General features: G+C 37.4%; 2 protein-coding genes across 4 annotated transcripts in view; one reads left to right on the top strand and one right to left on the bottom strand.

Annotated features, from left to right (window-relative positions):
• Nucleotides 1-301: 301 nt before the first annotated feature.
• HESX1 (HESX homeobox 1) lies at nucleotides 302-9,431 on the bottom strand. Of its 3 annotated transcripts, none has more exons than XM_055806119.1 (6): nucleotides 9,193-9,431; nucleotides 7,028-9,062; nucleotides 2,242-2,500; nucleotides 1,923-2,128; nucleotides 1,515-1,616; nucleotides 302-557 (listed from the first exon to the last, which is right to left on the bottom strand). In XM_055806119.1, exons 3-6 carry the CDS (start codon nucleotides 2,453-2,455, stop codon nucleotides 459-461), a joined length of 621 nt encoding a protein of 206 aa, XP_055662094.1. In that variant the 5' UTR covers nucleotides 2,456-2,500; nucleotides 7,028-9,062; nucleotides 9,193-9,431; the 3' UTR covers nucleotides 302-458. The 3 variants fall into 3 exon arrangements, with proteins under 3 accessions (XP_055662094.1, XP_055662093.1, XP_027650312.1); XM_055806118.1 differs by having other exon boundaries at nucleotides 7,028-7,129; nucleotides 9,193-9,430; XM_027794511.2 differs by lacking the exon at nucleotides 7,028-9,062 and having other exon boundaries at nucleotides 9,193-9,430.
• A 140-nt stretch (nucleotides 9,432-9,571) lies between these two features.
• The window catches only part of APPL1 (adaptor protein, phosphotyrosine interacting with PH domain and leucine zipper 1), a 32,440-nt gene continuing 20,605 nt past the window's right edge, over nucleotides 9,572-21,406 (top strand). The window contains exons 1-7 of the mRNA XM_005230020.4: nucleotides 9,572-9,728; nucleotides 14,432-14,530; nucleotides 15,592-15,651; nucleotides 17,591-17,662; nucleotides 18,470-18,557; nucleotides 20,091-20,132; nucleotides 20,935-20,993. Coding sequence (XP_005230077.1) covers nucleotides 9,675-9,728; nucleotides 14,432-14,530; nucleotides 15,592-15,651; nucleotides 17,591-17,662; nucleotides 18,470-18,557; nucleotides 20,091-20,132; nucleotides 20,935-20,993 — 474 coding nt within the window. The 5' untranslated portion in view covers nucleotides 9,572-9,674. The remainder of the gene's footprint in view (nucleotides 9,729-14,431; nucleotides 14,531-15,591; nucleotides 15,652-17,590; nucleotides 17,663-18,469; nucleotides 18,558-20,090; nucleotides 20,133-20,934; nucleotides 20,994-21,406) is intronic.

Here is a 21,406-nt window from a genome sequence, read left to right as displayed (position 1 = left end):
TATCATATTGTTTATAAATAAGCTATTTAAATTCCAATGTAACACACAATCTGTTTCCGGTAGCAAAACCCATTTAGCATATTGCGCATTTCAGACTTCAAAGAGACTTTTTTTAAGAACCATGAAGCTTTGTTAAGTCATCTTCAGTTAAGCTGCAGAAATTCACACTAGCTAGAGATCTTGTGCAACCTAGGGGTTTTAATGTTTTCAAACTGCAAAAATATCTGAACTTTTATGAAAATACTTATTAAAATACATAGAAAAAGTCAACTTTTTCACAAAAAATTAATTATAGTAAGACTTCAAGTATTTACAGTTTATTTGAATGAAAATTATTATAAACTTTCAAAGCTGGGGATAAAATCATAATTAATATATAATCATTAATACAAGTTATGAGAAATCCAGTAATTCTTTGTGTTCTATTGTAGTACCGTAACAGCAAACCATCCTTCCTTCTACTCAAGCAGGCTGGAGGTGAAGCTATTTTTCACCATTAGAAACTGAGATTCCCGGTGTGATCTTTTCAGTTTTGCACGGCGGTTCTGGAACCAGATCTAAAATTGAAAGAAAAGGCATGCTTTTCAGAAATACAGCACTGTAAGCAGAATAAACTTTGAAACTATTCACACAACTTCACAGTATTTTACATAACGGCAGTAGTTTGGAAATTTAATACAAATTTAAAATCTGCAGATGATGGCATGTAGCTATCTGCAATAACTTTTAACATTGTAAACAAAGCAAATAATACCCCTAGCGTAACTGCAGAGTGAGGGCCAGCTTCACTGTCATTAATATAAAAAATAATATTAACTTTAGCAACATGGAATCAGACTCTGGAAGAAGCTGAGCAGCTGGAATTCACACAGTCTTAAGGTGTTATTTCTTCACCTGTTTAATTAATTGTAGCAGCAAGCTTCCCACCAAACCCAATATAATACATATTCAAAATATAATCAAAAGCTTAATAAACATCAAGGTGAGGCCCAATCTCTAATGTTTATGGTATGTTTCTTGTTATATTGGACTACCTGGAAACTGGTAATTAAAATCCCCGAGTACATTTTGCTTTTGGCCAGATGAAGACACAGGTTCAAACGCTGGTTTAACATATGTATGCTCTATTGACAGTCTCACCAAATACTTAAGACATTCATACCTGTTATTTCATTATATTTCAAATTTGTTTTTCAAATATGGTGACAAGCATAATATAAACATGATTTTAAAACATGGAAAAAATGATCAAATTCTGCACAGGATTAACTAGAGATAATAGAGTAGATATCATGGAAATATAGTGACGAATACTTCATCAATGCTATGGAAAAAGGTTTAAAATTTCAGAAGGAATTCCACAGCTTCCATTTTACAAATCACTGAAGGCATACCACATGTATAAATGCACATTATTTTAAGCAGATTATTAAAATTATTGCTACTGTTGTCAAACTACTTATTTATATAACCAGAGAGACAGATAGAAAAAGTTCAAACACATTTTTAATTACCTGGATCCTGTCTTCATCTAAATCTAATTTGTGAGCTAGGTCTTCTCTAATATCAATGCCAGGGTAGGAGTTAATTTTAAAAACATTTTCCAAGACTTCAATCTGAGGAGATTAAAACACACTTGTTGAATAGTTATCACTACCTTCATAGCAGTAATAAAGACAATGAATACAAAAAACAGTTTAGTTTGTTCAACAGACTTCTGAGCAGCATTTGCACAATTCTGGTTCCACACAGAAACAAGTCTGCTGAAATTAGCATCACTGTTTTTAAATTACACTAGTTCCTGATTATATTTCTCTCTGCAGAGGTACATCATACTGAATTAGTCAGCTGTTACAGGCTTCTACTAACATTTTACTAAACTACATTATTACTCATTTATTTAGTACTGAGAAAATCCCTACCTGGTTTCTAGTGAATGCAGTTCTTGGTCTTCTGCCCCTGTACCAGCTCAATTCTCGTTTAAAAGAGAGCCTTTCAGTGACCGCAAAATATTTTTCACATTTCAAAACTTTTTCCTCTTGCACTGGATTACTGTTAGCATGAAATAATGGATTTTCATAGCAAACAACAGGGATTTGCAGATGGGGATTACTGTCATCACCTAAAACTAGAAAAAGCAAGCAAACAAGACCTTCCATGTATTGGCTTTCAGTAGAAACATGGAAACATACATTTTTAAAGAAGTGAAAGCTTAAGAAGTTACAAAACAGACTGACTTACCCAAGTTGGTGCATGCATCCATCCATGGTCTGTGATGTTTCACAGCTGGAATGGGATCTTTTTTCTGCTCCAGTCCCAAGATACTTTCAATTGAAAACGAGCACTGTGTGGTTTTACTTTCTACAAAACCAGACACTTTCCGAAGATTCTGAGATGCTGATGGATTAGCAGCACATAGAGATGTACTTGCCATGCTTTCACCTTCAGCCAGCATAGCATGTATACTGTACTTGCATTTCTCCACAAGTCCTCCTTATAGCTATGTTGACAAGGGGGTTGGATTTGCAACGTCATTAATTAAAATCTTTTATTAGAAAGTTTTAGCATGTCAATGAAAACTCTCCCACCAAGAGGCACGAGGAGTTAATTGTTTATTTGTTTGCAAGTAATTAGCAACTAATGGTGACACTAGGGGGGCCACCAGGAGGGACAAAAAGTGTTATCTCTCCTAACCAGAACATCGACTTAACTTTCTCAAAAGAAGCTGTGCACAAATATAGTACTTCTCTTTTATTTGAAATCATTAATGTATAAAATCATTTTTTAAAAAAACTTTATACTCTAATGGACTCCACTTACCTAAACATACCAGCATGACAGGAAACCAGTCAAGTAATAAGTAATCTTATTTAAGTGAATTTTCTTCCAAGGAAATTCAAAAAATAATCTCTTAATGCTATTAGGGTAATCCCGATGAAAATGCCTCTGTTTTTTCATATGCATATGTAATGGTGAACGTGGTCAATAAAACAACAATAGCTTTTGGCACAAGGCACTGTGCAGTGGGTTGGCAATGTTGTCAAAGCTCAGTGTAATTGCCTTCCAAGTGCCCGGATTAGTTAACAGGAACAGTTGCACCAACTATTTTAAATAATTTATGCATTCATTTTTCTTGTTAAAATAACTTTGTTGCAGCTTTTTTGAAACATAGCATATGTGAAATTTCCTGATCATTCTTTACAACATAAAAACAAAACTTAAAGTAGTAGAAGCAGTACACTCAAATTTACTGATTTAAAAACATCCTTTTAATGCTAGATACTCCTCCCTTCTTGCAAGTTTATAGCCAACAGAAATTAATATTTAAGTCCTACAGAGAGAGCAAACACCTCAAATGCCCAAAAATCATGAGCAAGAAAGGAGGTAAAGGTTTTGTAATGAAGTTCAAAGTTTGAAAACAGAATTTTAATTTATTATAAAGGAAGTACCAACTGTAACATTTTTATACTCAAGCTCGCCTGTCAGCCACACAGCAGTTTACATGCCACATGTTCAAAACCAGCTTTAGGTTCAGGATAACCTCTCTACAGAGACTCATCCTTTTCTTATTTCACACAAAGCTTTATTTTATAACATGCAAAAATGAACGGATGCAAATGTTGCCCCTCTTAAATAACACTTTCAATTTACAGCACGTAATGTAGGAGCACATAGGACTGTGCACTTTTGTAGCAAAATTCTGGCCCTCTTTCTTGTTTTACCATTTTCTCAGAGTAGTTTATTCTGTGTAATCAGTCACGTTCACATGGCTAAAAACTAATGTTAAAGACATAAACAGCACCTCTACTTTGATTTTCCGTACATTTGTGAACAATCCAAGACTAATATTTAGCAACAGACAGAAGCAGGAAAATTGCTAAGGAAATGGCACAGCCTAAAACTGGCAATACTGGGCTAAGGGAGATTCTACAGAGAAAAATGCAAACCTTATGTGGTTTTATATCAGGAATACGTTCAGCTGAAGAATGCTGACTTAACTGGACTGACTCTGTGTTGTACAATGAGACTGCTGTCACAAAGAGTGACAACTCATCAAGTGATCTTACCAAGGACACCTTATCGGCACCGATCAATGGATCTTGAGTGGCATCCATGTATCTGCAATGACCACCTGCAAGCTAAGCTCCAACCATCATTTCACAGCCTCAGCAACCAAGAAGTGCAAAGACACCAAAAAGCCGTTAGGACCTATGCATGAAACCACTACTGTCTGGGATAGTTGGTGACCTAGGTCAGTGGGAAGCAGTGTTAAGCAAGGGCCTTACATCCTTTAAGTTTCAATACTGTTGCTCCCAACAAGGCAATGTATGACTACAAAAGCAACAGGACTCCCCTTGACTGCAGGCAGTTATTTTGAGTATTTATACTGCACACCAGGTCCAGTGGTTATTAAAACAGATAATGCAAAGCCTTTTACATAGCAGTGATTGGTAGATCAGTTTTCTGCCTCTACAGTCTCTAGATGGAGCACCAGGTGGGTTTTTCTAGGTTTGGTTTGTTTCGTTGTGTTTTGTTGGGGTTTTTTTGGGTTTTGTTTTTTGTTTTGTTTTTTTTTTTTAATTACCACAAAACACATTAAGTCATAAGAAAACAATGTATCTCCTTCTGTACTGAACTTGGAGCTGTTTACCCATTTCTCTATCCCAAAGAGGTGAAAAAGCATGATCATCAATAGAGAGACAGCCTCTCAGATCCAGAAACTAATGGATAAAAACAAAAAACCCTCTTAATGATTATAATAGCTGGTTTCAAAATACAGCCTTTTTATTTTCATTTATTAAGAACTTAAAACAACTAACACAAGCACTGATACAAAACATTTCAGAAATACTTATTCCTCCTGGATGAATATGAATTAAATTAACCTAAGCCACATAGCTGGGACTCTGATTACCACATACTTCAACTCCCGAAGCAGTAAATATGTTCATAGGTGTTCTCTTAAGGAAGCTATCAAGAAGTATCAATAAAGACAAGCATATGTAGTGGTTAGAGACACATTTATGAGAAGCATGGATCTTCCCAAAGCTAATCATTAAGTTAGCTGAGTAATTATAACTTATTTCTGGTGTCTCAGATTGTGGAAGATTGAAAAACCTTCTTCAGGGTAGCCTGCTTTTAACTCCCAGTTGGAAACACTGATTCTTTCAGAGTTTTTTTTTTAATGACTTTTCCAGGAAAAAGAGACCTTGGTAGCTCTTAAAAAGAATTTTCATAAAACCTGTTAAGTTATTCATGAGACACAGGACAGAAGCTCACCAAATACTGCCACCTGATGTTTCTGCTTCCCCAACTGTTAAGTTTGTTCAGTGATGTTGTCCGAGTTAGAAACTGTGTTATTATTAAAATCATCCTATTACATTTATTCGCTCAATGTTGAATTGAATCAGATCTTGACACGGCAATGCAGTCACTGAAACGTATCAACACTCTTCTTTTTAAACAGAGTTCATGGCTGCAACTGCATATAGGAACAGGAAGCACCAATTCAGAAGGTCACAAGGTAGATGCTCACACTATACTCTCTAATTTCTGAGAAATACAGCAAAACTGAAATACCACATATCTAAGAGGCCTTTATGATGCTAATGCAGTTCCACATAACTGTTTATAAATACTTCACAAGAAAAGATTCATTATTCTAAAGATAAGAAATCTGCGTTATACGAAAATTCCAAAATATCCCTGGAAATGTTCCAAAGTCAGGCTGGATGGGGCTTTGAGCAACCTCATCCAGTGAAAAATATCCCAAAGGGGGGTTGGAACTAGATGATCTTTTAAAGGGCTCTTCCAACCCAACCCATTCTTATAGTTCTAAAGCAGCATATGTAGAGATAAATCTACTGGAAAGTCTGACTGAAGGTCTAGCATTCAAACGTGGCTAGATTTCTTTGAAGAGAAGCTTGCTTAGCTGTAGAACAAAGCTATTTGTTATCAAGATAAACAGTTAATGAACCTTTCTGTAAGAAAAGAGGATGAATATATATTTTCCACAGAGCAGAAAACTTAAAAGTTTTAGATCCAAGAATACCTGGTAGTACAGAACCAGATTAAATTTCTAGGAATTCCCACTGAAAATGTAAATAGACCTTGAGCCTTCACTCAAAACCTGTTATTTTGGCTCATTAGAAATGTTATTTCCCTTGCAACCCATATGCAGTTACCTGTAGAGTTTTAGCTAAATACCATTGTAGGGGCAATCAGAGCAACACAACAAACATTAAGTTGAAAATCCTAAGTAATCAGTAATAGGAGAAAACACTGCTCCTTGGATATGCAAATCCAATCCTCTTAGAGCATCACCTACTTGATGAGGCAGCAAACTAATCTCCCTTTCGGATTTTGCACCACTTTTTTGCCCAGGGACAGTAGAGTTCATCTGTTTAGTAGATGAAGCTCTTGTTCTTTAGAGATGTGAAGTCTCTAAAGACTGTTTATACCAGCTGAAGAGACCACACCAAGAGTTGTTGGTGGCTTTAGTCTGAAACCCCCACGCTTACTGCTGCTACCTTTTGCTATTCTCCACTGCCAGGTCACCTTTCACAATAGTCTGTGCAATATTTTCAGCTTTTTTAAAAGGTATAAATAAGTGGTATATATAATCTTTCTTGATTAGTTATCACACAAAAAAACTTGCCTTTCATCTCACCTTTCCCACAGCTTCTTTACCCTGTTGCACAGGTATTTCACCACCTCAGACATTCTGTTATATACAGCTCCTTTCAAATATGTTTTGAACATGAATAAAAAATATTATATTCAAAGTCAAGTTCAAAACTCAGAAGTGGTTTTGGGTTTTTTAGGCAAGAATACTTCAAAACTGTTAACACCAGTTTCCACAACACGTGACTAAAGCCGTTCACCATTTTTTGGCTGAAGTAAAAGCTATTTTCACCCAGGGAGATTAAGTGAACACAGATAAATTCAAGGTAAATCCAAGGGTGGCACTAGCAAAAGCTCGAGAAACACTGTGTTAAACAGTACATAACATGCAAATAAAGCCTACCTTATCCAAACAGCTACTTTCACGCTCCAGCAGAGGCAAAATGTTGTGTCCATTAGGGGACACATCTGGAATCCTCTAAAGAGCTGTCGGCTGCTCTTCTCCCTGTTTACATAGGGCCAAGTGTTAGATCCCCACATTTTTAAGGCTTCTCAGTAAGTATTTTGCAGAAAGAAAAAAAAACCAAAACAAAACACCTCACAACGCTACAAATCCAAACAAAAATCATATGCTAACAAAATATATACAATGCTGGAAAATGCATAACAGTAAAAACACACTTATTAGTGGGTTCAAAGGGATTCTTTAATTCATTATTATTTAATCTACTTATTGCTGTCAAATTTGCCATCTCGAATAAAACTTTTGGATGCCTTGTAACATTTGTAAAAACATGCACAAAAGGTAAGAACCACACTAGTAATCTCTTGCATAATGTTTCTATTAAAATCTATTTAAAAAGCTGACAACTAATTCAAAGAAGCCCTGGTATACTATAAAATTATTAGAAAGGCCTCCCTCTTGCTACTAAACCCATCTGAATCACTGAAATCAACAGAAAAAAGATGCAATTTTATGCCATTTGAGGTACTAAATTATATTTCTAAAGATATATTTGTTAGTGTTTCGGTTTTTCTTCTACAAAAACACTTAATTCTCAGAGAGCTGTTCTCTATTTGTAACAGCTAAAGATATCAAAGACATCTTTTTTATTTTCCCCTACCACTTAAAGCTGTAAATACAGAAAGCTAACTAAAACCAATTCCATTTAAAGAATTCTGCTAGGGAAATTTATCTTATCATACAAAACGGTGAGCATTTCTTACATAAGACCACTGTAACAGTCACAAGCAAACTGATCTCAAACCAGAAAGCTATGCACATATATATAGATCATGAACCAATGCTAGTGTTCTGTCACATGGTAATTATAGATACAAGACCTAGTATTTAAAATACCTTGTGAAATAACTCTGTATTATTACCCTCACATGACAGGGAAAGAGAGAAGTGGTGTGGCTTGCTTTCATGTGAGTCACCAGCTGAGCAGGTAAATGAACTGACAACAAAGTTCTAACTGAAATTTCCTCACCATTCCCTACAAAAAAAATCCCAAAACAAACAAAACCCTCACACACCTCAAAAATCTTTAATTGTTCGTAATTTAATACCAGCCTTTTCCTTTATCTGCTTTTAAAAGTAAAACATAATCTGATACAACATAAAGAAAGGTTGCCATAGCAAGCCTGCACAGCAGTTAATCATCTGCTCTGCTGCAGGACTTCCTGTATTTTCTAATCTGGTTTTAAACCAAGTTCACCTGGCCCCTGAAAGACAAAGCCTTTTTAAATTAATGGAAATTCAGACAGGTATTCTTCATTAGTAATTTGTCCATACTCAACACCTCCTAACAGACCTACCCTGAAAATAAGGTTTGCTTAATCTGCAGGAATAATTTAAAGTACAAGAACTTTGGACAAAACATGCTAATCATGAGGACAATTCAAGAATATGCCCCTTTTTCAAACAGTGCACAATGATCTGGTTCAACTCCAGAGAGCCCTCGCAGGACGTTTAAGCATTTAAAATTGGCCGCTAACCTACAGCGCCAAGCTTATCCACTCGAAGTCCATTAGAACTGATCATACTCTTGCTTCTAAAGGGGAAAAATTGTGGTCACCAATGTTTTTGGGTTTTTAAGACACAAGCAGGAACATCCGGCCCCCAGCTGAAGCTATCACTCGGTGACAAAAACCACTAGATCGCTAGGGATAGGAGTATTTTCTTGATAAAAGCCCTGGTGGACGCCGGAGAAAGGCAGGATGGAGATAAAGGGCGACTTCTCAAAGGGGATGCTCCAGGTAACAACACGAGTGCAGCAGATGCTTCCATCGTGACAGGGACACAACAGCACTAGTCCCCCACTGTGGTTTTGCCCCCAAGATAACGGTGTGCCAGTTGGGAGAAGACAGTAGCACCCAGAACAAAGACAAACGGGGCTAGGAGGACATACTGACGTGTAACACAGAGCACGGCACTATAAAAGCAAAAAAAAAAAATTTTTTTGCTTGCTTTTTCCTCAGCAACTTGGCTTGACAACCATCCTCCGAACGGGGACAGGCGCCTCAGCCTGGCCAGGCCCCTGCCCGCCTGCGCTCCCCACTCACCTCCCCGCACTGCGGGCAGCCCGGCGCAGCGGGGCCCCTCTCCCGAGAAGCGGGAGCCGATCTGGCCGCCAAAAGACGCCGCTTCTCCTGTCACCGCCAGGGGACGGGGGGCGCGCTGCTCTCCCCCCCGAGGGGCGGCAGACCCCAGCGGCACGGGGTCGCACGGGCAGCCGCCACGGCGAGGGGCGGGGGAGCAGAGCCGCGCGCCCCCACGGAAGCGCGACGCATCTCTCGGCGCCAACAGCCCGCCGCGCGCGTGCAGGCAAACAGACAGAGCCGCTCTCCAATAAGAAGCTGGGCAGGCCGGGCGGAAGAACCAATAGAAAGACCAAGCGGGCGGCAGAGGGAGGGCGGGACATCCGGTGCGAGGCGGGGCGTCGTCGTCCGTGTTGTGACTGGGGAGAAGGGGAGGGGTCCGGCTAGCTGGGCGTGCGGTGGGGTGTGGGAGCCGTAGCGGCGCAGAGTTAGCCCCGGCCGCCGCCATGCCCGGCATCGACAAGCTCCCCATCGAGGAGACGCTGGAAGACAGCCCCCAGGTAAGAGAGGCGAGGTGCAGCCCGGCGGGTGAAGGCCAGGCCGGGACCATCCCGTGGGCGCCGGGCCTAGCGCTGCGCCCCTCCGGTTGTCTCCCCGCCGCGTTCCCTCGGGGGAGCCTCGGCGGTGGCCGGCAGGGCGAGGGAGACCCTCCCCGGCGGCGAGGCAGGGACGCTGCGTGCGCGGCCAGGTGCCTCCTTGGCCTCCTCGCGCCTGTGGCGGGGACTTGGGGCCAGGAGTCGCGGCTCTCGGGCTGTCAGCCTCGGCAGAGCCCCCGGCGCGGTGTCGCCCCGACCTCCGCGCCGCCGCCTTCCCGTTTGCATCGGCGCTTCTCCCGGGTGTGCTGCGGGCCGGGGGCCCTGTGGGGCTGTGTGGGGAGCAGCGAGCTCGGTAGCGATTTCGCGGAGGTGCCGTGCTTCAGCATCGGGCGTCAGGGTAGTAGCTTGCATTGACTCCCTTACCTCCCCACCCCCGCATTTATATTCATGGTATGTTTTGGAGACCTCGTGTTGACAAAACCCGTCTTCACTTCTCAAGATTTTTTCTTATCTTTGTTTTCTATTAAAAAAGCATTTAATAGACATGTTCAGTAGATACGTGTGAGAAGCAGTTACTGGATGAGGTTATCGTGGTGGTTGTTAATGCTGTGGGTAGGTGGGAAACGCGTGGTATTGGGAGGCTTTTAATTGCTCTGATGTCTTCCATTTCTGCTGCTTGACCTTTGCCGGTTATGCCATATATTGCATTGGCATTTCTTTCATACTACTATTAAGCAGGACATGCTTTATTCAGTTGCACTGGTTTCTCTTGCTGGCAGCAACAACAGCAAGTATTTTGTTCTGCTCTTCCTACATGTGAAAAAAAAACCCCACAAACACAACAAAAAACCAAAAACCCCAACTTGCAATATATTTTCTTTTATTGCAGCCTTTTGAATGAAGACCATTGCTTTGCTGCATTGTTTATGTAGATAAGCAAGACTTCCTGACTTCCTGTATTGTAATAGCATATACATTGGTAGTTTTGATTCCTCAACCACAGGAAGATAAACTTTTACTCACTTACTAGGGGATTTTAATCCCTAAAATGACAACCATTTAACAAATCTACATCAAGTGGAGGGACAACTTAGAATAGGCAACAGAAGGCCATGCAGAAGGTGTGTCATTGCTTTCTGAAGGACAGTGCTCCATACAGCTCAAGTACTAGATGTTAGGTGAGATCTAGCCTGTAGTATGATCTCTGGCCCAGAGGCTAAACCTGACATACTCTCATGAAGAGGAACATTTTTTGAAAGTGTTAAAATAATAGTAATTTAACAAAATTATCCGTTGAAGGTCTGTTCTCATTATATGAAGTCATAACTAATCTTATTTATATGAAATGTCAAATGTAAGATAAACTTCAGATCCCTAAGAAGTGGGATGTAGAGGGTTTTTCCCCCAAGTGCTTAAGACTGGAGTGTCATATGGGAAACATGCTAAAAAGTTACATACTGGAATATAATAATAAATTCTAGAATCTTCCATTTGAGGTTACTTGTGATACAGACTAGCAAAGCCTAACCCAGCCCAGTGAGTTTGATGTGCTTAAACTATTAGATTTGCCAGTATCTTCATCCATTTCAGGTACAATATTTTACATCTTTCAGTCAGCCTGGTATTTCAGGTGAATTTTCCCTAACCACTTCTTTGAAGAACGTGATGAGGACTCTCTAGTTTTCTATTATATTAGTTAATTTCTGTTATTTTGAAATCAGTGCAATGAAAATGGCAACAAACTTGGCTTGAAGAAAGACCAAACCTTGCTTTCTTTAGGAGTTACCATGACTTTGATTGATGTGTTCATGCTATAATACTGAAAAAGATCATCAGCCTAGTTTGTTGTTTAGTGCTGAACTATGGAATGAAGTTTTGCACCTTTAGACATGTTGCAGACATTAACTTTAGATGTGTAAACATCGTATCAGACTTTGCATCTGAGGGAAGGAAAGACTTTTCTAAAATGGCAAACCCCATTCATTTCCTCTTGTTGCAGGATAAAAATCTAACCACTGTGTTTTTAGACACAAACCAAATGCCCAGTTTACATTGTCTTTTGCTATGCAAAGCAGGGCAATTTTAATACTAACTTAGATGTATATTACACACATACTCAGTGTTTATATATATATTTAGAGAGAGTTTCTGCTCAGACATATTTACATTCCCAAAGCATTGCACAGTAAAAACGCCAAGAGACTTCATAGCACAGGCTGTATGTCGTGTCACTTGCAGTACCGTACACACGATGACACAGAATGCTTAACAGTTCACTGACATTAACTAGGTCATTTCTTTGTGCAGGTTATCACTGGTAGTTTCTAGTGTACCTGCTGATATACGTGGGTTGAAGGCATCTTAAAGAACATGCAAAATTATGTAAAGTTTTACTAGAAACATGAGTAAACAATTACTCTAATCTTTTGATAAGCAATAGTCTGCCATAACTTGTTTACAGTTCAGGTTATTTTCTTTCCATCAGTGTCATACAGTGTCAGTTTGAAGTCCAGACATCAATAATTGATATTTTTACAAGAAAACACAGGAGTGTTTTTATTCTACAGTATTCAGTTTTAAAGAGTAAGCATAATCCGGAAGCCTTACATTATGTTCCTTTAAAATTACAAGTTTGGGTTTATTTATGTTCAGGTTTATTAATGTTCGGGTTTAAAGGTCATGAGTACATAATTCAGTGGTTATGGTACTATGTAATTTTTCCTTTTGCATTCTTTCATGTATGTCTACTTTAATGGGAGTGTCACAGCTATTAAGATGACACAACATGTTGCCACACCTTGCAAATGTTTGAGTTCTCCCCCTCTTTCCTCCTCTACCCTTCTTTTCCCCTTGTTGTGTAAACTAGAACCACCATTATAGTTATTTATTGTGGTGTTGATGATGTTTGATTATATTTTTTTATATTTAAGTATCCTGTAGGCATTATATGGTATGAATCTGAGACAGCCAGACGTCTAATTCAAGTTAAATAATTTCACGTCAAAAGGATGGTCAAATAATATACTTTGTACAGGTTTAGTATGTACTCCTTGATTATCATTAAAAGCAGAAAATCAGAAAATAGCTGAAAAAGATCTCCATGGGTCAAGGGGAGACGGGCTAAAGCCTAAGTCATTTTAAGATAAGTCTTCAACATAGCAAGAACTCCTAATAATAAATGCCAATAATTCATGTGTAGTGCGATCCAGTCTTTTTTGCTAATCTCATCAGAGAGGTTTTCCTGATGTCCAGATTTCTTGTGTCAGTCTTTCATTCTTTTCCTAGGTCCCATAAGTTCCTTCCCGTCCTCTTCAAAGAAACTATAGTTATTTAGCTTAGGGAAGACTTAAGAAAGAGAATTTTCAGTTTTAAGTGTTTAACAATCATAATTTTGGGGGAAAAAACAGTTACATAATGATTCTTTTGATTTTCTGTCTGGATGTAAACTTAGCAAGAGGACTTTGTTTTTAGGTTTATACTAAAATGCTAGAGTTAAAGCGTTTATGTTGTGGGTCTTGCAAGCAATATTCCTGTTTCTACATCCAAGCCTCCCAAACAGTATTTTAGATGGGGAAAAGCAAATGTAGCCTGTGCAGAATTATAGGTACATTCTCTGCTCTGAGGAGCAACACTGCTTCCAAATGCAGAAAGGATGCAAGAACAGAGTCAGCATCTCATTTAAGCCTAAGGGCAAATTAGGCCTGAGCAAGCTGATTGCCTTCTCACTCAGTCATTTCATAGGGAAGAGCAGTGGATGTCAATTACCTTGACTTAAGCAAGGATTCTGACACGCTCTCTGATAACATTCTTCTGGCCAGAATGGAGAGGTGTGGACTGTGACCTGGATGGAAAAACTGGCTGGAGAGTTGGGCTTAAGGAGTAGTGACCAGTGTTTTGAAGTCTGATAGGTAGACAGTGATAAAGAGGGTTTTTTTCAGGTGGATACTGTTAAGCACCTTCATCAGCGGTGCTGGCAGTGCAGTAGGATGCATAGTCATCATGCTTGTGGGTGACACCAGCTAAGGAACTGGCTGACAAACTGGGGTAAGGATAAAAGGATGGATCTTCTCACTGCCTTTCACGGTGGAGTGGTGAGGGGGAGGAATAGCTATCTTATGGGCAAGGTCTAAGTTGTACTGGTTTGGTTTGGCTTTTAGTTCCTCGGCCATTTGATCACAGAAGTTACATGTTACTGCACAGGTGAATTACAGGTCCAAGCACAGGCAGCAGCTGTCTTTATGCAGGATGAGTAGTATTAGAAAGTCACAGGCTTTGTTTTGATCTCGCTGCAGAAGAAATGTATGCACCTGGCATGCTATTTAATACCAGTCGTGTTTAGCTTTTTCCTTAGGGATATACCATAGTGGGTCCAGTAGTTGCCCACAATTCCAGCTTTTTTATACACTTAGGCATCTCCCTTTGTCGTTTCCTCTCTGAAAATGTACTCATATTGACCTGGAGAAAGACTGACAGTAGGAGTGAGGCTGAGTATCTTTAAGATTCACTGGCATGCAACCGGTATCATTCCTGTAAATAGTGTCGGAGGGTTTATAAACTTTCCAGTAAGGAAATCTGAAACAATGCTATTTAACTTTGAAATTCTGTTACATTTAAATGCTACTTTTCTAACTTGACATGTTAGTATTTTGGCTGTTTAATTTTTACAGACCCGATCTTTGCTGGGAGTATTTGAAGAAGATGCTGCTGCCATTTCCAATTACATCAATCAGTTATTTCAAGCCATGCACAGAATATATGATGCACAGGTAGTATTAATGAAATCCTTGAATACATTATAAAGCGTGCCTCTTGCTCTTTTTGAAATTATTATATACAGTATTTTTAAAAAACTTCCACATTGTTTAAATGTGTGTATGTTTAAATGAAATAAAAACAGAATTAGATGATTGTTTTTCTGCATGATAAGTTGTGAAAAAGACTAAATTTTTTTTATTTCTTCTTTTGCAACATATTTTCTTATGACAAGTAAAATGATTTTCTGGTCTTCTAGTAATTCTGTCTTATTTCTTGAGTTTTTCTTATAGTGATCTTAGCATGTATGATAATAAGTACCAAGTGGGAGATAATCTTCTACATGTTTCATTCATCATTTATAAGTAACTGCACTTTTAAGCTAAAGGCAAATCTATTTTGTGAGTTTTTCTGAACAATTGAGTTCATGGCCATCGTTAATTTGTATATACTTGAGCTGTTTGACTTTTTTCCTGATTTATTACTCTTGCTTTTCGTATTTTTATTTTACTGTTGTTTTTACTTTAATGACTACTATATTTATTCTAGGTTTATTGCTGCGTAGTTTTATTTTACTGCCTTTCTGTTTAGCTTTTGATTTCTGTGCTTTCTCCTGCAACTACATGGTGAAAGATGTTGTTCTGTACCATCGGCTAATTAGGGCCTGTCTGTGTACAAGTACAGAGCAGTTTGTAACCAGGTAGTATTGAGGTTCATCATAACCTTTTCTTTCCCCTGCAGACAACAAATTCCCAGTACTCAGTAACTAGGGCAGGTAGTTCGAAATAATTAAATGCAAATATGCACTGATTAACGTGAAAAATACAGAAATCAGTACAGATAGTACAGGCTGTGAACTTGGTATTTGTAAACACTGATTACCTGTAACTCAAAAATGTTAGAGAAGTGGAAGGGCAGCATGCTTAAGTTTTCTGACAACCTGTGGTCAGATTTTAAGTTCCAAGTCTGTGATAGTTTCTTCTTCAAATACGTGATTTTTAAAAAATATTAATTTAAATTAAAAAGTATTAAGCTTGGTTTTGTGTTGTGTGTGTGTTTGGTTTTTTTTAATCAGAATGAATTAAGTGCAGCAACTCATCTGACTTCAAAGCTTCTGAAGGAATATGAGAAACAGGTACTGTGTAACTCATTGTTGTCTTTGTGCGGTCAGGACTATGTACTTTTTTAGTCTTTTTATCTCCCAGAGCGCGGTACAGAATGTATTTAGGTTTGTTCCAGATAAAATGAACTGCTGTGGCTGGTGGCTCAAATCTTTGCCAAAAGAATCTATTTTAGTTCTTCCAAATAAAACAGAATGAAGTTTCTCTTACCATGACGAATAGTAGTAAGTTCTGAAATATTTTACTTTTGGATCAGTGTTTTGGAGGTTGCTTAGGGGTGTGTGTGGTGTTTTGTTTCTGTTTTATAAACCTGTTGACTTTTAAGTGCTTTCATTTTACTAGTCACAATGAGAAGCAATTGCATAGCAGTCTCCATTTAACAACAATAATTTACTCTTATTGTGAAAATAATTCCATCTCTGAAAGTGCAGATTGTGGAATCCATAACTTTCTCCACTAGTAGCCTATACTATATTCCCTATTTGTAGCTATGCTGCTGGAACTCCTTTTCTGAGATGCAAGTTAAAAACAAAAATTTGCTTATTGTAAGGAGGCTGGCGCTCCCTATCTTCCACCTAATGAGGTGAACTGGAACAAGTACTATTTACGAATTATTTTGGTTTGGTGAGTCTTTCTAGAGGGGTGAGATGACACTTTATTTTTCCTTTGTTAATTGTTACTAACAAATAGGTGTAATACAGGTAGGATCAAAACGGCAATGGTGCTGATTCAAAAGAATAGTGAATATTCATATGTGCAGTAGTCCTGTTAGGAAGAGATGGAGTGTCTTTTATTATTTTTTTTAAAAAAAGTTTTTTATTTCTAATGACAGACTAGAAATCTGGAAATGCTGCCTGAGATGTGTGTGCACACTGAATTATAGCAGGAATTAAATTATTTCTGCTTTTTTCTTTTTTTTAAAGTAGCTGCAGTATTGTCACTTGAATTGTTTTAACATTGTTGATACAATACCAAATTGACTTTAATGACAAAGCTATTTAATGAATTGCACTGTTTCTGCCATTTTCTAACAAAAATACAGTATCTGCAAAATCAAGATGAAAAGAACTAGCTTCAGATTAGAAGAATTAGGGCAAGATACCCTTATTCATTAGCAGTTATGGATATCAAAATATACATCAAATGTCTCAAATGTCCTTATTTAAATTACAGTGTTACATTTTTTGAAAAGAAGGAGGGGGGAGTCTAATAAACTGGAAGGAGGTCCTCAAAATTTTTAATAAAGAAGTTCAGGGGTTTTTTTGTATTTCCAAGTGGTTTATGTATAGCTGCTGAGAATTAAAAAAAGAATTAAATTAACATTGGATCTTTTAACTTATTTTTCTGATTTGTCTCCTTTGGACTGCTTTTCCCAGTCAGATTAGCTTAAAAATACACAAATAATGTTTTAACTCACTTCTTTTTCAGTTACTATTTCAGTCATACTTTTGCCTCCATCAGGGCATTATGGAAGTAAACTCCTTTGGGTGGAAGAAAGTTTCAGATGAAAATGTCACATAATTTAGGAGCTAGAAATTTAAGACAAACACCATATATTACTTAATTTTGGTAACTTTAAAATAATTTGCAAAGCTGGTAAAAGTCTTCATAGATGTCAAGCCTGCATCTTTCCTGATTTTTTTGAAGTAAAGCCTGTTAATCTACAAAATAATTAATTAATCTATTCTTTAAATAGTTGTGGTTTTTTTTTTAAATGAGAACTGTTTATTACTTTCCCTCACACACACACAAGTATTCCTTCTTTGCAGGGCAGTAAAGAAGTGCTTCAGTGTGTCTTAATTGTAAAATACCTTAAAATAATATATATATATTTTATAAAAATAAAATAATAATAGGAATACCTAATACATTCATAGACATGATTATATGATTAATACAGTTTTGTGAATGGCAGAAAACACTGAGAACGTGCCTCCTTTTATTTTCTTTTAGCGTTTTCCACTAGGGGGAGATGACGAAGTTATGACTTCCACTCTACAGCAATTTGCGAAAGTGATTGATGAGGCAAGTGCTTGTATTTGTTTCATTTCCTTTGCTACTGTTGTCATGTACAGACTTCAACTTGCTTAATTATTCCAGTCTTATTTTAAGATGGGAGGTACAGAAATGGCTTTCTTCTGTCAGTAAGGTAACGGTTGTATATTGCAGCACATACTTGAAGTTAGATAACCTGAAGATAATCAGTTCAGCAAACTGAGGATACATTGTTGAGAAAGTATGTGGTTTCACTTACTGTACATATAAACAAAAACATTACAGAATGCCAGTTAGAAACTATTATTTTATGAATGTGTTTTTATTGCCTGATTTTAGACACCTGACAAGGGAACCTCCTGCTGTCTGTATTAGAGACAGAGACTGGCTCTTACGAAGGACAACTTTGCACTATTAAGATCTGAATCAGGATCTTTTCTGCGATCCCTCTCCTCGCTTTAGCACTACCTAAACGGCATTTGGGGAGGGAGAGCACATTTGTTCTACCTCTGTAACCAGTGAAGGATGAGCTGTGATGTACCTGGAGAAATAAACTGACTAGTCATTAGAATGTATGACATGATCTCCTGACATGTTCCAGTGACTTGGAATAAAGTTGGAAAAGCAGGGACAAATAGTAACCTCTATAAAGGTCTTCTATAAAAAGGTAGTGATAAGATCAGGAACCTAGAAAAGAATAGCTGCGAAAAAATGAATGTGCAAAATTAACGTTTGAGTTGTACATGTCATCTTTGAGCAAAATTCATGTCAACCCCTCCTGAACTGGTTTAGTCTCAGTGCTGTCTTCGTAAAATTTCCTTCTTTTGTCTTCTACAGCTCAGCTCTTGCCATGCAGTACTTTCAACTCAACTTGCGGATGCAATGATGTTTCCTATTACCCAGTTTAAAGAAAGGGATCTAAAAGGTAGAGTGCTCAAACAAATACTGTTTTTATCAACAGCAGTAATAACAAAGACATAGTATTTAATTTCCATAACTCTTGTTTCGCTAAATAGAATGCGCCACTTATTTTTCAGCTCTCAAAAGTATGCATCTCCCAATCTGTAAAAAAATGTAAGTTACTTCTATTCATGAGAGTATTACAGCTGAAGAACTTAACACTATTACTGTTTCAACAAAGTTATTACTTACATTTCATCTGTTGAAGATGAAAATTTTGAAGTTATTGTGAACATTAGGAAAGAATAGTTTTCAGATAATTTGCGTGTTTAGGAAATATTTATATATATTACCATAACATCAATATAATGGCTGGACTGAACTCAAAAGGCAAAGTGCCAAAGTTGTAGTACTTACTTTACTATTAAGATTTAGTAAGGTGGTTCTTCAGCCCTGCTGGTAATATAGGTCGCTTCTTATATGCAGGCATAAGGTGCTTCTAACTTCTTTTTTTTGTGTAATGATTCTATCTTATTCTGCCTTGTCTGAAATGATTATGATAGATTTTACTTGAATGCTAACGTGAATAGACTGGTGTGGCAAACATGCTTCAAATATAAATGAAAACAGTTAAAATCAAAATAACTTAAATCCCTAATGTTAACATCCTGGACCGGGTATACCTTAACGTATGAACATTCTAAGTCTAAATTGAAATAAAAAGTAGAATCTTCTGTAAGTCTTCTAGCTCTTTATGAATCTTGGAAGATACTGATTTGGCAGTGGTTTGTTGCAAAATTATGGATTAAATAGATTATGGTTTTTGAGCAAAGTAGCATGAGTATCTCAAGCCTAGTATTACTGCTCAGAACATGGAAAAATCTGTTAGTATTTACTAAAGAAGTATCCCCAAGGCAATAATTGCCAAGTGTTAAATTTTCCAATGGGAAGTTTTTAACCACCAGCTGACGTAGTACTTTAATGATACTATGCTTCACCATGGACTTCATAGGCACTTTCTGTAAAGCTTTTCCATGCCCTTTTGTCTTTGCTTTACCATAAAGTTGAACGTGGCTCTCTGCTTATGTTGTAATAAGACACAAACCCACAGGCAAGATCAGAACAAGTGCTAAGTATTGTACTGTTTTCTGTTCCCTGACACAGGAGACTAAATAACCTAGAACATGACTAATTTTAGGTAGAGGGAATCACAATCTGAGGCTTTCCTTTGATCCAAGGATACTTGCTAGTCTCCTGTGTTTCCGCTTCCCCAACTCAGACCAGAACTATAGGTGATGGATTTGTATTGACAATGTCTTTCAAAGTCTTTTGAAAAGAAGTTCCTCTTCAACTTACTGGAGTGCGTATCTTTTTTGATAAGTTGGTCAGCCACAAAAATGATACTCGGGCTCTAAGTAAGAGCAGATTTTCCTGGTAAATCAGTATGGTAAAAGGTGTGTACTACAACTGTTAGCAGTGAAACGTTGCATGAGAAACCTTAATATATAAAAGTTATGTTAATAATAACTTATTTAAATGGCAATATGTTGTTTTGTAGAGATACTAACTCTAAAAGAAGTTTTCCAAATTGCAAGCAATGGTAAGTGTAAAATACTTAATATTACAGATATTACAAGACGACAGTGTTCTTGTAGATTATTTACTCAGTAAACCATGACGGTATTTGCAAGGCTTAAAGTGACTAACTAAGGTGTAGCTTTTTTCAGTGTCACCCAGCTTTCCTTGGTTCACTTGTAAATCCTTGCTTTTTGTCCTGAAGTGTTAAGGCAAATTGACAGTATTTTTTACAATACTTAGGGTGTATATATTATTATTAAATAATGTAGAATTGTGCTGTCAAATTAATGAAAGTAGTAAGGTGCTAGGTTACTTTTTACAGTCAGGACTGGATTAATAAAAAAAATTTACCTCCCTAAAATTAGTTTGATAGCTCTCTTCCCTATTGTCAGGAGTTACTTCTTTAAGCTAGCTCTACTATATCCTTGCAGAGAACATATTCTTCAAGTAAGGAATAAGTAAGGAGTCTGCTTCTCAATGTAAATTGCTTCATTGCTTTGGGAGCAAAAAAGATTAGATACAGGTTTTCATAATGGAAAGTTGTCTTTACTTAGAGAAAGTTTCTGTCTTTGAAGAATATTACATGTTTAGGGAAATTTGTAACCATTTGGCCATATTTGCGTCTGGTTATAACTTTTCTTCAGCCCAAGTATTTGTGACGGTGAAGTAGTTAGAAGCAGGCAAGAGCAATTCTTAAAGATTTTAATACGACAGAACTTTGCATTCAGGTGGCTGTGTAACACACAGTGATATAAAAGGTTTTCTGCTGTTTCGTAAGTCATTAATTTATCAAAATGATCATAAATTCTCTCTTGATTGCTTAGACCATGATGCTGCCATTACCAGATACAGTCGGTTGTCAAAAAGAAGGGAAAATGAAAAGGTTCGTAAAACAAAATACATAATATCAAGATTTTTAGACTAGATAAGAAATAATTTTCATCTAATATATATTTATGATGGAAGACAATGTATGGCAGATTCCACCTGAAGTTTGATAGTTTGTGTTTTAGCAGTCTAGACAGTTTGCTTCAGAACAGAAAAATGAGTTTCCCCAATATGTGCCTGCCTTGTAACACTGAAAATGCTCTATGAATAAGATTGTGATGCTATATTCAATTTATTTTTGTAAAAAAAAGCCCATACTTTTTGGGGACAAAACAATGCTGTATTTATTTTTCATATATGTCTCATGTATAAGTTAGATAAGTGGTATTAGAGGGTAAAATTTGCAGTTGCTGATGATAAAGGGTAGAACGTTACTGTGTTGTTTTTTCCATACTGGCTGTAAAACTG

This window comes from Falco peregrinus, chromosome 5 (assembly GCF_023634155.1).
Source record: "Falco peregrinus isolate bFalPer1 chromosome 5, bFalPer1.pri, whole genome shotgun sequence".
Taxonomy (NCBI): Eukaryota; Metazoa; Chordata; class Aves; order Falconiformes; family Falconidae; genus Falco; species Falco peregrinus.
Note: the sequence above shows the minus strand (reverse complement) of the source record. Positions and strands in the feature narration are given on the sequence as shown.

Excerpts from the sequence above, each read along its gene's own strand:
- HESX1 (XM_055806119.1), bottom strand. The coding sequence starts at position 2,455 with ATGCTGGCTGAAGGTGAAAGCATGGCAAGTACATCTCTATGTGCTGCT. Across the intron at positions 2,129-2,241 it reads GGATGCATGCACCAACTTGG|TTTTAGGTGATGACAGTAAT; the intron begins GTAAGTCAGTCT and ends TGCTTTTTCTAG. Across the intron at positions 1,617-1,922 it reads CTGCATTCACTAGAAACCAG|ATTGAAGTCTTGGAAAATGT; the intron begins GTAGGGATTTTC and ends TAATCTCCTCAG.